General features: G+C 36.8%; 1 protein-coding gene across 1 annotated transcript in view; it reads left to right on the top strand.

Moving 5' to 3' along the window:
• Positions 1 to 18,273, top strand: part of CSMD1 (CUB and Sushi multiple domains 1) — a 1,770,408-nt gene that overhangs the window by 1,475,186 nt on the left and 276,949 nt on the right. The window contains exons 27-29 of the mRNA XM_075557189.1: positions 5,595 to 5,786; positions 12,442 to 12,580; positions 16,604 to 16,791. Coding sequence (XP_075413304.1) covers positions 5,595 to 5,786; positions 12,442 to 12,580; positions 16,604 to 16,791 — 519 coding nt within the window. The remainder of the gene's footprint in view (positions 1 to 5,594; positions 5,787 to 12,441; positions 12,581 to 16,603; positions 16,792 to 18,273) is intronic.

Raw genomic sequence — 18,273 nt, 5'->3', positions numbered from 1 at the left:
ATATTTCCTCTATCACGTTCAAGATTATTCGTGTGTTTTATTGTTGCCCACATTACCCTCTAGACTCCAGTCCCTCCTTATCACCTTACACCATTAATCTTTTCTCCATTTTAAACCTGGTGTCGGTGTAAGAAAGCTATGTAACTCAATGCCAGGCTCTCAGGAGTGAGCAGCCCCTGGAGGAGGACGTCAGCTGAATAGGAGGTGGGCCTTCAATGAGGTGGAGGGTGCAGCGGCTGCAACAATAAGTTCAAGCATAAGAACAGTGGAGAGGACGGCACAGGACTGGCAGGGCTTCATTTTGTTGGGCATAAGGTCGCTATGGGTCAGAACCAACCCTGTAACCGCTAACAACCAACAACAACAAAGAAATGCAAAGGAATATAAATATTCATACAAACACACACACACACTCTCTCTCTCTTTAGATTGGCTTTTATAATCAACATTGTTTTGTTGAAATTTGCGTGGTTGTCTTGTATCAAAAGCTTATTACTTTGTATTGCTAAATAGTGCCCCATGGACTAAATGACCGTTTAGTCATTCATTCATTGAAAGCCATCTAACTTATTTCCAGTTTCCAATTGCTGCATTGAAACCTCCTGCAAACACTTATGTACATCATTATCATTTGGGAGGAGCAAGCATGTCCATTTCTCTGGGATAAACGACTTCCTGTGCACTCATCAGACCTGCCTCTCCTTGTCCTCCCCATTATCCATTCTGGCAAATTCCGATAATAACCAACCCTCCCAACACTCTGAGGTTGAATGCAACAATACACTGAACAGATCACATTGAACTCACAGTTGACAGTCATGATTATGGGACTTGTTATTGTTGTTCGGGGTCATGAAATCGGTTCCTCCCCATAGTGACCCGATGCATGACAGCACATACCACCACACGGCCCTGGGCCATCCTCACAGTTGCTCCTGTGCCTGAGTCCACTCATGCATCCACTGTGTCCATCCACCTCATTGAGGGCCTTCTTTGCTGCCCTTCCCCTTTGCCAAAGAGGATGTCTTTCTCTGGGGACTGGTCTCTCCTCTAAGATGAACTCTGGCCATCCTGGCCTCTCAGGAGCCCCCTGAACTTCCTTCTTCCAACTCAGAGCAGTTTGTCCTTTTAGCAGTCCATGGTACTTTTAATTTTTTCTCCAGCACAGCAAGCCAAATGCACGGATTCTTCAACGGTCCTCCTTATTCAATATCCGGTGTTCATGCTCTGGCTGCCACTCCTAGTTCTCAGCGCTGTGTTGTGAACAAGGTGGTTCAAAGCTCACGTAACTCAGGGTCCAAAGGACACACTCAGCTCTGGGCTCTTCTCCTTTATGAGTAGCGGAAATCTCCTTTACTTCTTCTCAAATGGCTTGTTTTATTCCCCTCACGCTGACCATCACAATTAACCCTGTAAATAGCTGAACCAGCCCCGTCAGGAAAAAGTCATTTGGTGGAAATTCATAGACTATGGTTAGAAATATCATCCTAAATAATTCACTGTACTGCATGTAATGCAATTGTTGGGAAGTATGGCAATTATAAATTTTGTTTCTAAACCGGAGACAGTGTTTTTCAGATTGGCTATACCATTTTTGACTATTCATTGCAATATATGTCAGATTCAATGTCTATGATTTTTATTTTTGTATATTCTTGGGAGCCTCTGATGTTACCTATCTATAGATGTATGAGTATACATACACAATTATATCTAACCACACACACACACACACACACACACACACACACGAGGGCTTCAAAAGCTTTGGAAAATGGAATTTTAAGAAATGAAATTTTCTAGTCAACTATTTGAAATCCCATGTGTGATTGGACATCCCCTCACAGAAAGGTCACAGTATAGAATCAATGACACACACAACATTCCTCTAGTTCTTTAATACACACAAACACAGACACACAGACACACACACTGACACACACACACACACACTGACATCATGACCCCAGTTCTACCTGACACGTTTGGCTAGATAGGAGCATGCTCATTGGTACAGATAAGAGCTCTCAACACACGGAATCCAGGACAGAGAACCTCCTCAGGGATAGCAATTGGTGGAGCGATATTCTGAGGGTAGAGAGAAGGTAGGGGGAGAAAGAGGGAACCAATCACAATGATCGATGGATAATCCCGCCCCTGAGTAGCAGAAACGTGGGTGAAGAAGAAAGTGATAGGTGTAAGATATGAAAATGATAATAATTTATCATTTATCAAGGGTTCATGAGGGCGGGAGGGTCGGGGAGTGAGGGGAGAAAGAGGAGCTGAAGTAGAAAGAAAATGCTTTCAAAATGATGATGTCAATGTGCACACAATTAGCTTGATACAAGTGATGTATGAATTAGTTTAAGAGTTGTAAGAGCCTTAATAAAATGATTTATTAAAAATATATAAAGTTCCCTGTGCATGGGGGGAAGGGCACTGTGAGTATGCATACACATATGTGTATATACATGAGAGAATTTTTTAAAGTTTATGGGAAAATTGATTTAAAACATAAATACTAAAATAAAATTTCATTTATTTCTCAAGACAATCCTTATGACATTCAAGAGACCTTTGTAAGCAATCATGCCAACCATTTAGTCCACCCCTAGCAGAGCTGAGCATCCTGGGAATCTAACCATATCAATGCAGTATTTTTCTACATTATTGGTGAAGGAAAATTGGTGCCATTTTAAGACATATTTTTAATAGTAAGAACCAAAAAATGTTAGATCCAAATTAGACTACAGAGGATATGTAATGATTTCCCTTCGAAGCCCTGCCTTATTTCCCCTTATTTGATGAGACGAATGTGAAGGAGAATTGTTGTGATGAAGAAGGCTCTCTTAGTGAAGCTTCCCCAGCTATTGTTTAACTTTGGCTAATTTTCACAAAACACTCTCAAAATAAGGACATGTCATCATTCTTTGGTCCTCCAGAGAGTCAGGAACAATAACGTAAGCATCCAACAAAACCTTGTTGCCATCATCTCTTCTCTCCGTGGGGATGATTTGTTTTGAATGGACTACTTCACCTGTTGCTTGTCATTGCTTTGACCACGAGCTATCTTTAACATTATACTGTTGAGGGCACGTTTCATCTCATGCTAATAATTCTTTGAAGAAACACTTCAGATCTTGATCACACTTGTTTGTTTCCATAGAAAACTTTGCTGTTGTTTACAGCTAACCCGAACACACTTGATTTGGCTCCCATTGAACATTTACTCAAGTTGAACTTTTCAGTCAAATTTGTGTCACTTAAACCAACTGAGATGTCTTTGGCAGCCTATGGTGAATGTAAGAACAGCGGAAGTTGTCAAAAATGAAATGAAATACATAATATCCTAGGCATTAGTGAACTGAAATGGACGAGTAGTCTTCACTGAGCATCAAAGAGCCATAAGATTTACTGTGCTGGGAATAACACAATCAAGAGGAAGGGTGTTGAAGTCATTGCAAAAGAGAACATTTCAAAATCAATCTTGAAGTGCATTGCTGTCTGCGATAGGATTATATCTATCTGTCTTCAAGGAAATCCAATTAAACCCTGGTGGGATGATCTTCTGCACAGGATGTGCCCCAAGAGTATTATTACTGGCATCAGATCGATCTTGGCTCAGAGCAGAGAATAACAGAAAGATGTTTACTTGTGTCTCATTGACAATGTAAAGGCATTCAACTGCGTGCCAACCAAACTGTAGGAGCCGTGGAAAAAGTGGGATTTCCACACAGTTCCTTGTGCTCTTGTGGAATTTGTTTATGGATCAAGAGGCAGTTGTATGAGCAAAACAAGCAAATATGAGCGGATTTAAATCAAGAACACTACACTTTCTCTAGCTGTGATGAATATTTTATTTATTGAATTATGATATAGAGGGCAATAACAAATGCATGGAAATAATAGTGTACACTAAGTTAATGTTTTCAATACATTATTCAGTGAAGTGTGAAAAACACTCAAGGCCTTTATGCATCTTGTAAGACAGGGATCAAATTCTAAATGTTTTAGTAACAGAGAATGAGAACACAATGCTACATGTGCGTTTACAAAGGATCGCTCTAGAGGGCCCTGGTTTTAATAGTAACTATTTAATCAGAGGAAAGCAATGTGATTCTCTCCACTATTTTTGCACAACAGTTCTGTGCTATTGTTTCTGCCTCATATTGTTATAAGGCATATCCATTGCTCTAAGCTAAGTTCATATCCATGTTTTAGATTGCTCACGCTGACCAGAAGGGTCGGGTAGAGACACTCTCTGCACTACAGAGGGGCCTGTAGCAAGTGTCTTCATGATTTGAAATTCTCCAGGGCATTGTGAGGGAAATTGAAAAAACATAGCGGTCATTACTTCGGGAATAGTACCTACTTTCCTAAGGTAATCGAGGCATAGGACTGACGCAATCAAAAGTACTATTTCCTTTTTGATGGCAAGAAGCTAGAAAGGTTCAGAGTCACAAATATGCCATTTTGAGAAAAAATATTTAAAGGGAAAATGAGTAAAAGTGTGTTGTGGCACATAAAAACAATCATAAAAAGAAATGAGCAGCTGCTTCATCAATCACTTTATTATGACCCTGAAGGTGGAAAAGCAATTTCTGACCTCAACTTAAGGTCTTTAGTCTCAGAATAAGCTTTATTGCCTGTACCATGTAATGTATTTTCACAATTCAAGAAAAGAGACAATAAAGTGAAATTTATTTATAAGACCCATGCATTTCCTGCCATGTTGTATAATTTTGCTCTCCTCCAGTCTTCATACATCCCATTTAATTCATCAGAAAGTTATTTTTATTTCATAATTCTAAAGAGAAGAATAAGAGTTAGGATTTAAAATGCAATGTAACTTGGTGATTGATTTACTGGTTACTCAAAATAATATTTGGAAATACACATGAAAAACACATATGTCCTCACTAAACATATTTATGCCTCCTTTTTACTACAACTCACAATTTCATATAATTATAATTTCATATAATTGTCATAAACTTTGGTTAGATGATTATATAACATATTGCACAAAATGGAAAACTTGAAGGTGAAAGATGGTTATTAATAACCTTGCCATGGTCACAGGCCCCACAAGACCTACGATTAAAATGGACTAGTAGTTCCTTCTAGCTTACTCCTATCATAAAAAATAAAATAAAATAAAGGTTATCTGGTTGGGTTAGCAAGCACAGACCTTAAAGATATTCTTGCTGTTCTGTTTTACTCCAGGTTCCTTGTAATAGCCACTTACCTTGTGAAACACGCTCTCTTTTAAAACCATTCTTAGTGAGGAAATGAGAGTAGAAGGCGTGTGAGCACATCTGTGTGCTACGTAGAGCATTATAAAAATACCTTAACATATTGCGTATCTGTTTCCGTGTTGCCAGGGGTTTTGGTAGAATTGGCACCAAAAATAGTATTACAAAGTTGATTTTTAATGAATGTATCCCTTGGGGGGAATTTTAATCTCTTCATACATAGACAAATTATTCTATGAATGAATACATGGTGTTTCAGAAATAAATAATAAGTATGCTTGAGTGGCTATAGAAATCATGGTTCTGATAATTTGGGGTACTCTTGGCTTTCCTTCATAGCAACCATTGCATCAACCTGCAACGATCCCGGCATGGCGCAGAATGGCACCCGCTACGGAGACAGCAGGGAACCCGGGGATACCATCACGTTCCAGTGTGACCCTGGCTACCAGCTCCAAGGGCAAGCTAAAATCACCTGTGTGCAGTTGAATAACCGATTCTTTTGGCAACCGGCTCCTCCTACATGCATAGGTAATCGTACCAGAAATCAAGATAGCTGGTCATGAATGCATGCTACCTCTGCAATGGTGCCTGTAAACGTATCCTTTCTTTAGACTGGCTTCTCGAGTGTCTTGCATGCCCTCGGGTCCTCTGAGGCTGTATTTGAGATTTTACTGCAGTGCTTTAAACTTTATTTTATAAGGTAAAATAAAGAAAGTAATTCACTTAATGTAACAGTAACTGGTATATTTTTAACATTTCTCTCCTTAACAAATCTCGCACAACTATAGATCAATTAAATTAGTATAATTCAAAATTGTGGTTTCCAAAAAACTTATAACCTTATCACTGCTATTTTCATTTTAATATTAAAAAATGCCCTAAAGCAAAGCCTACTCACTGAAGAGTGCCTCTCCTTTTTTGGATAGTTATTCTATAGTATCAGTGTGATTTTAAATAGAATCCTGAAAAAATAGAACGTCTACCTTCTATGTCAAAGGAAAGATGAAAAGAGAAACTTAGTTTTGAAATTCATTATAGTTAACGATTTGATTTTTTAAAAAGAATAGCAATTGTTTTTGCAAGCTTTACTTTAGGTAACTATCCAAGACACGTTTATCACTCAAATGGTCAGAGGGTAATATATATTGTTTGATTATAAAAATAGCCTTTTTATAGATTGTCTCTTCATTCAATTAAGTATTTCACTATAAAATCACTACTTAGAGTATTTGTAAAAGACATTCTTCGAAACTTTATTATTTAAATGAACAATCACAGTTTAATGTTTACTTCCTTAATCTATTTGGAAAATATACATTTTAATTAATCTGTAAATTTGAAAGTGATAGTACAATGACATGCCCAGAGTCAATGAACGCTTGCACATACTGTGACCTGAGGGGTTTATAGACGACAGTATTTTTATTGTCATATACTCAGCAGTATGGAAACGTTCAGTGGCCTTGCCGGGTTACGATGCATAGCTTTTACGTTTTTACAAAATACTTACAGTATTCTGAAGATAGATGAGATTTGCTTGCTCTGTTTATTATCATGTTCAACATTGTCAGAGAGCTATTCATGTTTATTTCGTGTTTAATTAACATCTTGTAACTTTTGTAAGCATTGTCACACATTTTATTTCAAGCTGAGTCATTGGGAGACTGACAAGATTTCTGTGTATTGTATTTGAAGGACAGTAATTACCTATTAATGCAACACTCATTGGAAGTCATTGGCCTATTTTTAAGTTACAAAATTCTCTTATTAACTTATTTTTTTATTTTTTAAGATCATGGAGGAATACATTAAAATGGAATACTACTATAAGTAAATATTTTAAAGACAATTGTGGCCAATAAAACTTGAGAAAAACCAAAATAAAATAAAAAGAGAATTGTGACTTGGCAATATGTTAAAGAAGAACCTATTAAGCATGAACATCTTCCCAACTAGTCTATAGACTTTTGTTGGTTCATTTTTTAGTTAGTTAATTTTGATGAACAACTAAGTAATTTGATCTGCAAGGAAGAAAAGAGATGATATTCCTCCATTTGAATATCAACTCCAAGTACAAGATAAAATAATTTCTAAGCAACAGAATTATCTATTCTTTTGGTAACCTAAGCTTCTACAGCCATTGGTATTTGAAAGCAAAAAGTAGAAAATGTATATTTGAAAATAATTAACATGATCATTTTATTAAATTATATCCTCCGCCCCCCCTGAAATTGCATGCTCTCCTATAAGCAACTATTGAAATTTAAAGCAAAGTATATATAGACTTTCCAACCCTGGTCTGGATGGCAGTATTTGGTTTGTTTGTTTGTTTTAATGTGGATTGGAAATGAGACATCCATTTTCCCCTGAATTCCCCTCTCCTTATTCCAAGTGTCCAAAGAAAACTGTGGCCAGGCAGCCAGTTTAGACTTATAGTGACTCTGTGTTCTACAAAGTCTAACTGGACTTGGGGTTGATAATTGAAACCTATTCAGCACCACTCTTGGAGGAAGGTCCAGCGAACTGCTCTCTTAAAGCTTATTGTCAAGACAATCCATGGAGGAGTCCTACTCTCTAACGCCTGGGGTCTCTCTGAGTAGAGTCAAGACAACTAACAGTAGCAAATAGATGGAAAGAGATATCAAGAAATATGGGAATATATACCAGACCTTTGACCTGTGATTTCCCTGGGTGTTTTCAACCAGCTGATATTGATGATCTCAATGGATGGCAGACTGCTTTCATCACTGCCAGCCAGTCTAAGACAGGGATCCTATATGGTAATTCGTAGTCACCATAAAGGACAGAAAACTTCCTGAGCAGTGGCTCTGCAGTTAATAGTCCAATTCATTATGCAAGGATTTATAAAATTTAAAGATGCATGAACATTTGAACAGTGGCAGATCAGCTAGTGTTTCAGCTGCTCTTCTCTGGACTCTCAGCTAAGGTCTACTGTGTTGGCCTGTGACACTCTTTTTATTTTGTAATGCTTACCCTCATTAAAAATAAAACATGTTTACAATGGAACTTTTATAAGCTATTGAAAATATTCCACTGCAATAGAGTTTATTTCAATTGTTAGTATCCACTTAAACAAACAAACACACAAAATAAAACACAAAAAATACCCCAGGTGAAATAAAGTTACAATATTTTCTTATCTGCAGACAATTACTATTAATATAGAAAACACAAACAAACTTTGTAATTATCTTATATAAACAAAGGTGCTTCAACCACTTGTAGAAAAAAATTGAAATGGAAAGTAATGGATTTTTTCCATGAGTTTTTTGACATCTCCTTGTATATAATCATTTTAGAGTATTTTTAAATAGCAGCATTCTCTCTCTTATTTTGAAAATTGAACTTTTTACTTATCCATGCATGTTGACTGGCTTTTGTATGTGTGTGTTTATGTCATATCTACTAATTAAGTTCTAATGACTAATAGACTCTCTTTGTGTACACCAATATTGATCATATTAGTTCATTATTATTTTACAGTTAGGTTGTTTCATTGTTTTCCTATTATGGAGATTTTTACATAAAACCTTGTTTCAGAATGTATAATACCTTATTTCTGTATGAGATGTTTCTAGTATTTACACAGTTCTAGACTTTTAAAGCATTTTAGGAGACTATACCAATTTATTCTAACCATGAATGAAAATGTCTAATTTTTGTCAATTTTAAAAAAGAACTAGATATGATGTTTTTAATCTCATAACTTAAAATGGCAGAAAGTGATTATGCTTTGTGTTTTAGTTTAAATTTTAAATCAACAGTCAGGTTGAATGATTTTTTTATGTACTAATTGGCCATTTGGATTTCTTCTTCCCTGATTTGCTTGCTAATTTTTCCACCTTTATTATTATTGTTCCCATTATTTCAGGTATTTATTTTTTATAAAACATATTAATCTCTCATCTGTTTTGTGTGCTGAACCTTTGTCATTTGCTTTTAATTTCCTTTCCTACAGTATAATTTGATGCTTCACATTTTTTACTTCTCTGTACAGTCCTAGAAGGAGGATAGAGACTTCCCTCTTTTTCTCTGTTTTAGTTGAATTTAACAGAACTGACTCTTTAAACAAGACAAAACAAAGAAACAGAAAACAAACCCACTGTCATCGAGCTGATTCTACTTACTGGGACCCCATTGGGTGTTTCCGATTTCTTCAGAAGGCTTGCTGGCCGCAGAGAGCCTTGTCTTTCTCCATGGCGTGTCTGCAAGTTTGAATTACTGGCCTTGCAGTTAGAGTCTGCTTCCCACTTAAAAGCCCAGCCAGGGCTCCCTTCAGACTAGAGGACTCTTAGAAAACCTGGCCTGTGGGGCGGACTGCAGTTCCCAGGTTCTCTGTGTGCGAGAGGAGCCCTGCGTTCCACAGGTTTCCACGTGCTGAGTTCATGGAAGTAGTTCTGTAGGCCTTTCTTCCACACATGCCTAGAATGTAATGCTGAGAAAACTAGATTTGTGCTTAGATTCAAAGGTTGTCTGTTCTCATAAAGATTTACAGTCTCAAAACCCTACCTAGGGATGACTAATAATAGGAATCAATTGGATGGCAGTGAGCATGGTTTTTGAAAAATAAGATTATAAAGATGTTTTGATGCAGAGCCATTGATGTATCTCATTAAGAATTTTGCCTCCAATGCGGATCATACAGTATTCAACATCCCAGAATGTAAAAGCTTTCCCTTTGTGTCCATTATTTTTAGAGAGTTTCTTCCTTTCTCTGGGTTTCATTTTTTACTAGAATCTAATCTTATCCAAAATAATTTTACGCTGTCTAATTAAATCCTACTAAACCAAAAATGAAGGATACTAGACCAAAAGAGAGAACAAATAAGCCAAGACAGCAGCGCTTTACATATTATACTTCAAAGCGTTTAAATAGCTTCATTTGAATATGCCTCTCGGGATGTGTATGAGTAAGAGAAGATATCTAGTTTGTTTCTTTTAAATCATTATTAGCTCTGAACTCTCCCACTGGCTGCACCTAAATCTGTCATTTTTTTCATCTTCAAAATCTGCATGGGTTGGAATCTTCTCAGATCTATAAGTATTTTTTAACTACATTACAATCCCCCACCCCCATTTTCCAGCCTTCCCACCCCTAAAACTATCAACACTTACTGCTTTATTCTAGGAGAGTCTCGTCCTCTAAAAACTAACAATGCATTACTCTCTATATACAGTATTCAAATGAAGTTGCGTAGTATGCACATTATTCAAATATTCGAGATCATATTGTATTAATCTTATTGAGTATATAGCTCTGAATACTTATTATAAATAAAATCCTATAATATTACTCATAGGTTATCCTTGGTTAGGTTCCCAAATTTAATGGGGCTTACATCACTTTAAAAGGATAGCTTGGAACAAATCATAGTATTTCATGTGTGAAACTTTTAAACATAACATAGATTTTTAAACAACTTTTGTGTACTTTTGAATGCTATGCTATTTAAGTACCTTTCATGCAAATATTGTTTAGAAAAGTCTTACTTTGAAACAACCCTAAATACTTTGAGATTCAATAACAGACAGTGGCTTGTCTTTTAACAGATCACACTGTGCATTTGTTATCTTACACATCTAAACAGGTAAACATTTTAACACATTTGAAATGTATTTAAAAACTGATGAGTAAATAGAGCAGAATTACCAGAATAAGCATTTTCATTAAATAATATTTTCAGATGTCGGCTGTAGTTCAGCCACCTAACGTATGGATTCTAGACATCATTTATTATTTAAATGTCTACGTTTGTGTTTTCATTTTAAAGAATTGGGGAAATTACCCACAGCCTACATCAGAATAACCAAACTCACTGCCACCGAGTCTATGTTGACACAAAGTGACTGTTACCACAAGGTCGAACTTGTCCTGTAGGCTTCCACGCCCCCTTTCTTCAGAATGACTGGTGGCTTCTAAATGCTTGCCCTGCTCATCACGGCCCAGCATGTAACCCAGTGGCATAGAAGTTACACATTGGGGCCATGATCCCCAAGGCCAGCAATCCCAAACAAACAGCCAATCTGGAACTCAGGAGAAAAACAGGCTTCCTCTTCCTATCAACAATTACAGGGAATTCCTGGGAAGAATATCTGTCAAGAATTTCTGGGAAATTCACAGGGCTCCCATTCTACCCTGACCAATAGGATCATCATGAGTCAACGCCATGACCCTGAGATTGAGTTAAGCCCTACAGAGGTCAGAAAAAAAACAAATCATGGTGACCCTATAGAACGGGGTAGAACTGTCCCTGTGGGTTTCTGAGATTGTATCTCTTTATAGGAGTAGAAAGCCTCATTTTTCTCCCAATGCATTGCTGGTGATTTTGAACTGGTTACCTTGCGGTTCACAGCCCAGCATGAAGCATTTCTCTGCTGAGGAATGGCACATTCATTCCTACATGCACCAGAGGATTGTAGAAATATATAAAATAATTTATTCATTCACTCAGCAACTATGTAATGAAAAACTATGAGCAAACTGGTCTTCAGTGGGAGACTAGACAATGGTGTTGAGTGTCTTCAAGTTGATTCTGACTCTCAGCAGGAATGAAACACGGACTGGTCCTAGCCATCCTCACAATTGTTCTTGTATTTGTGCCCATTGTTGCAGCCATCAGTGTCAATCCATCTTGTCAAAGGTCTTCCTCTTTTTAGCCGCTCCTCTACCAGGCCTGATGTCCTTCCGTAGCGATTGCTCTCTCCTGGTACCATGTCCAGCGAGAGACAGAGGAAGTCTTGCCATTCTTGCCTCTATGGCTGTCCTTCTTCCAACGAAGGTAGATGCTCCTTATAAGGAGTGATTGGTCACGGTAACTGATCAATAACTTTGTAAACCATAGAAAGCACCAAAACAACAACACACACACAATCAACACATAAATTTTTGTTCAATGTGATATTGTTTTTCTTTTTCTTTGTCCAAGGTTATTTCTTTTGGGCTTGTGAATGTGTATAAAATTTCTTAATAATTACATGAAAAAATGAAAAGACTTCTTGGGTGTTAATATGCTATGCGGATTGTTACTCAATAACTCAATGCAAGGTCTCTTTGAAGAGGCGAATGCTGAAGAATGAGCCTCCCCACCCCCCAAATGAATTGTTGATGCTTGAGTTCACACTGACCAGTGTTTCTCTTTGCCCTCTCCCTCTTCCATGACAGCTGCTTGTGGAGGGAATCTGAGCGGCCCGGCGGGTGTCATTTTGTCACCTAACTACCCACAACCATACCCTCCTGGGAAAGAGTGCGACTGGAGAATAAGAGTGAACCCCGACTTTGTCATTGCCTTGATGTTCAAAAGGTACCCCCGCCTGTACAATACTCCTTGTTAGCAGAACTCCAAATGTCACCTGCAAATTACTTCATTTATCACTTCACAGAGCCTCCAATTTTGTTTCCACTAAGTCCTAGATTTGTGTCTAATAGGTAGTATGAGAGCCTGCAAAATGACATAAATGGAGACGTATTCTCTTGATTTAGAGTCTTCTATTTGTGCTAGGATTCACATGATGAACCAAGAATGGTTTTCAAATATTATCTTATGCACAAGGTGTTCCTTATGGAAAGGCTTGATTCACAAAATCTTTAAGAAAAGTAATGAAAAGTGATATACATGCATTTAATGTAATTTATTAAGGTGTCATATTTCTTAAATGCAATAGCTAGTTCATCCCCATAGAACATCTTGTGTGACATTCCCAAGGTTAACACTGCTATTATCACTTGCACAGCAAAGGCTCGCTAGAGCGTTGGAAGGGAAACACGTAACACCATGAGTCTTTTTAAAAGTGGTCGCTCTGGCTAATCTGGGTGGGAACGGTTAAAATCTTCGATGAAGTGATGAGAATACATTCTACAAGGCATCACATTATAATCATACTATCGATGATAAATATGTGTATTTTAAAGCCTTACTATCTTCTACAGCTTTACAGTTGGATTTCTGAAGCACATGAGTAGAGTATATTAAGATGTGAGTGGGCTATAGACTATTCGATTGATCGCCTTCCTAGCCAGGGCAAAGCGGTCTAATTATTTTTCTGTCAATTGAACAAGTTACCTTTTTTGGAGATATTTACATCAATATCCAAGATATGATTCTCTCCTTTTGCCTTCTCTTCCTGATCAATTCTGTGTCAGTATTTTTAAAACTCATGCTTTTGAATTTTAAGTAGTTCGATAAGCCACAATTTTCTGACTTTAAAATGCTGCTATAATTTTATTGAATGATGAATACTTGAGACACATCAGTGAAATCTGCTGGCTATATTTTGGATATCTTTGTTCTTCTAAAATGTAATGTTAAATTCTAGTAGCCAAAATATACTTGTATTGCCAGCTGATTATAAATAAATAAAAATTAAAAGCCTCTTAGTGAATACAGACCCTTATTAGTTCTTATGAGTTTCATAAATTACACTGTCAACATGACTAATTATGAAGTTTTCTAAGGCACAGTAATTTTGCATATATGAAATATTTATATAAGAAGTTCCCTAGCCCCACCCCACTGTATTTTGTATACCTCAAATGAAGAATGGAATTACAAAGCTTCAGCTCTCTGCTCTCTAAACCACTGACCATCAACATTTCTCATGTCATACCACGGTTCCTGCCTTTGCTTTCATGCGAGTCTGAAGAAGCTTGGGGAGGCTGGGCATGGGTGGGTGTGTTATTTGAGACCTAAGCAACTGAGACCTAAGGGGGATCCAGGGTGAAGCCAGAATTCTTAACTGGTTGGAAAGAAATAAATGTTCAACTTCATAAATGGAGAGATTAACACTAACAATGGCAGCTTAGGAGATCCAGGTACAGTGTATACCAAATTCAGCTATATATTAAGGGGAAGGGATCTAGCCTTGCTAACAGTAAGACACAGAATTCCCTGACCCGGAGTACATGTGAACTTCTAGGGCAGACTCCAGTCCTCTGAGCCCTTTCAGAGGGATGCCAGGGAAACGTTGGGTTGATATGGGTCAGAATTGACTTCATGGCACCAGATTTGGTTCCATAACCTCCCTCCATAGACTATGGGATTCATTCCACTGGGGAACATTCATTGCTACTCTATTTAAAGTGGGTATTTAAAGTGGGTACTGTATTTAAAACTGTAGCCTACTTTTGGCTTATCCTGTGGGCTCATAGGTATGTGTGGAATTGTTGCCAGGTGTCACCAATTTGTTTTCCACTTACAGTGACCGTTTGTACAGCAGATAAAGCACAGCTGGTCCCGCAGCAGGCTTACACACCCTGAGCCCATCGCGGCAGCACCTGTGCTACCCCAGCTCATTGAGGACCTTCCTCTTTCCCCCGATCCTCTACTTTGCCAAGAAAGAAGAACACCATTAATCAATTAAATTGTAACGGAGTCTAAAACTTCATTCTATACTTCTATATAATGCCTAAGTTACATATAAAAAGAAAGCAAAGTAAAATATATGTTTGGGTCTGATTGCATTTCAGGTGCTAAATAAATAAGCATAATCACCTGCTACCTTGAGTCAGTTCGATGCCGAATGACCACGTAGGGAGGAGTAGAGTGTTCTCATAGGTTCCCCGAGGCTGGAATCTTTACAAAACAGATCGCCATATTTTTTCCCCCAAAGTGGCCGGTGGGTTCAAGTAGCCAGTCATTGGGTTCAAGGCAAGCACGTAACCACTGTGTCACCAGGATTCCATTAGCAATCATTAGCGAAGCCACTATTGAAGGTGCAGCATGATCATCATCTAATTATAAAAGACTTTAAAAGTTTGTGGACAAATTCTATCATCTTTAATTCTACATTTTCATGAAATTTTGGAGACCCTCAATCTTTGCAAGATATTCCAAATAAAATTATTATCTCAATCAAAAGCTAATGGATTGATAAAATCTGTCTCCCCTAATGCTTAGTGATCACTTTCATTATACCCTTTAAGCATTTTTCTGCTTTCACTGATCATATCCAATAAACAGAATAATAACTGTTTTAAACTAATTGTAATATTATATTAAGAGAAAAAACTCCGAAGAGTTACAGGAGTCACCTGTAATAGAAGAGCAGGATGCAGGGCTGGCTCTCCTTGATGCTTATTTCCCATGAATCATTTCTAAAATAATAGGAAACTTATTAAGTTGATTCTCTAGGTAAATTAGAGTCAATGACACAATGGCACCTTTAAACAATGTCTATAATGTGTGTTTGTGTGTATGTGTGCTTCCCATCAACTTAAAGGGAAGGGAGTAGAAATTCCAGGAATTGAGACCATGCTAAAGAAAGAAAAAACTCTCAAACAGAATTCAGAGAAAGAGTGGAGGGTGATATTACAATACATTGCTGTATGCCTCAATATAATTTACATTGTATGATTATCACACCAAGGTCTTAGACATCTGAACAAAGTTTAATCTTTTAATTTAGAGTATATATTATTTTAAAGCTCAGAGTCTACATCCGCCTCTCTTCAAAAATGGTGTAGGCATTTAAAGCAGCTTCCTTCTGAGAGTTTGGGGTTTAAATAGTTAGACTCCTCCTGGACAATTAACCACAGATTAATATTATAAGAGAAAGAGGACAAGTTAGATTTACCTAAGCAAGTAAAGCAATTACATTTTCTAAGTAAAAGCAAATAATCAAACAAAAAGATCCATAGCCAAACTTTAAGAAAAGTAAGTAATCATGGGGATGCATATTTTTGTAATTACGTTATTCACATAAAAGTTAAATGTTAATGGAAATCCATCTCGTTTGCAGCCAGCCCTGTCTTTCAAGTTTCACTTCATTAGCAACTTTAAAGATAATGAGGAGATATTATATCCATATTACTATATTTTTTGAGCTGTCTTCAAATTTTTTTACCTTGATCGGATCAGTTATTTAATGAATAATGCTACGTGCTGTATCTTAAAATAGTTTAAATTTGTTTCATATCACTAGTATAGCGAATTTTATATGGTTATATTTACTTTAATGCTGTCCAGATTTTATGAATTATTATTAAAAACAGAGTAGTGGTTAGAGCACTTGGCTGTTAAAGGCAAGGTTGTCAGTTCAAACCTACAACCCAGTCCATTGAAGAAATATATGGTTATCGGGAGCTATAAGGATTTGTAGTGTTGGAAACCATGTGGGGAAATTCCATTTTATCTTATATGCCTGATGGTTGCTATGAGTCATAATTGATTTAATGGCAATGGATTTGGCTTTGGTTATTAAAGCACCGGTGTGCTTACAAAGACCCTATATTCTGAAGGATAAGACAAGTATGCCTTAGTACCTAATATTAACATGCAATGATTATGTTCCATCTATACATACATATGTGACTTTTTGGGTTTTTTTAGCTTCAACATGGAGCCTAGCTATGACTTTCTACATATCTATGAAGGGGAGGATTCAAACAGCCCGCTCATTGGAAGCTTTCAGGGCTCTCAAGCCCCCGAGAGAATAGAGAGCAGTGGAGACAGCCTTTTGCTGGCATTTCGGAGTGATGCATCCGTGGGCTTGTCTGGGTTCGCCATTGAATTTAAAGGTATTACGATCAACTTCATTTGTTTGGAAATTATTTTGCAGCTGGATTTTGTTAAATGCATTGATGTTTGTATGCATTATGTCTGTGTCTGCCCACTTCATAAAGTGTTAGCATGTATCTGAGGAAGGGCATACTCAGAAATTTCAAAACCATTTCTTATTTCACTGAAAAGAAAATGAGAGTAAACAAGAAATGGACTTATAATCATTAAAAATAAACTATGGTCTCTGTGATGAAGAGTTTGATAACTTTTAAAACTACTTTGAATTTTGTTTTAACATTTTGCCATTTGTTTCTTCAAGATGTCTGTATACATTAAAATGCCCCAGGTTTCTCTCATTTCAAAAATGTGTACGGTAGCTATTATGATTTTCTATTTTCTGTCACCTTTTTTGTACATTGATCTAATGAGGGGCTCTGGTTATTGCTACATCTTTGGTCAGCAGACCAGTGAATTTCAGATCTGTCGTTTTATAAACATCTGGGGAAAACAAACAAAGAAGCAGATATCTACCACAGATAAACAGCTTGTTATTGGACTCACATTTATTAAAAATATATATATTCTCAAAGTATATTACAAAGAATTAGATGAAATGACTAAAATATATAAATTCAAAGTAATGAATATTTTATAAGTAAATGAATTCAACATTTATATTTATAGAAACTTTGAATTTCAGTAGGAGAGAAAACCATACAAGATAATAGAGTATATATTTTATTTCCATTCACTTTTATTTGATGCAAACCCATTTATTGGGTTTCAATGCTTTTATGTAATTTTAAGTATAAAAATAAAACCATTTCTCCCAAAACTTCAAAATCTATCAGTTTTGTCTATTTTTTTTATTTTAACAATTTATTGGGGCTGATACAATTCTTTTCACAGTTCATACATATACATACATCAATTGTATAAAGCACATCTGTACAGTCTTTGCCCTAATCATTTTTTTCTCTTTTCTTCTTTTACATTTTATTAGGGACTCAAACAACTCTTACCACAATCCATACATATACATACATCAATTGTATAAAGCACATCCACACATTCCCTGCCCCAATCATTCTCAAGGCATTTGCTCTCCACTTAAGCCCCTTGCATCAGGTCCTCTTCCCCCCCCCCCTCTCCATTCCCCCCTCCCTCATATGCCCTTGGTAATTTATACCTCGTTATTTTGTCTTATCTTGCCCTATCCGGAGTCTATTTGTTAAAGTGTACAAAAATATTTACAGTTCATCAATCAGATGTATCTCTAGTACTTTGGGGATTGCATCTGCATACTCATGAACAATTTAAAGAGTTACTGTAAGCATCTATCATGTTTAAGGACAGGTTCTGATAAACAAAAACTCACTGAACAGCACGAGAACCATGGCAGCAACTAAAATGGGTTAAAAACAAACCAAAACAATGGACAACAAAAAGCATTCTCCTGAATAGAAGACCGAACTTTCTACTCCTGTAAGAATTAGGGT

Source organism: Tenrec ecaudatus, chromosome 8 (assembly GCF_050624435.1).
Source record: "Tenrec ecaudatus isolate mTenEca1 chromosome 8, mTenEca1.hap1, whole genome shotgun sequence".
In the NCBI taxonomy this organism is placed as follows: Eukaryota; Metazoa; Chordata; class Mammalia; order Afrosoricida; family Tenrecidae; genus Tenrec; species Tenrec ecaudatus.
This window is presented reverse-complemented; position numbering and strand designations above follow the sequence as displayed.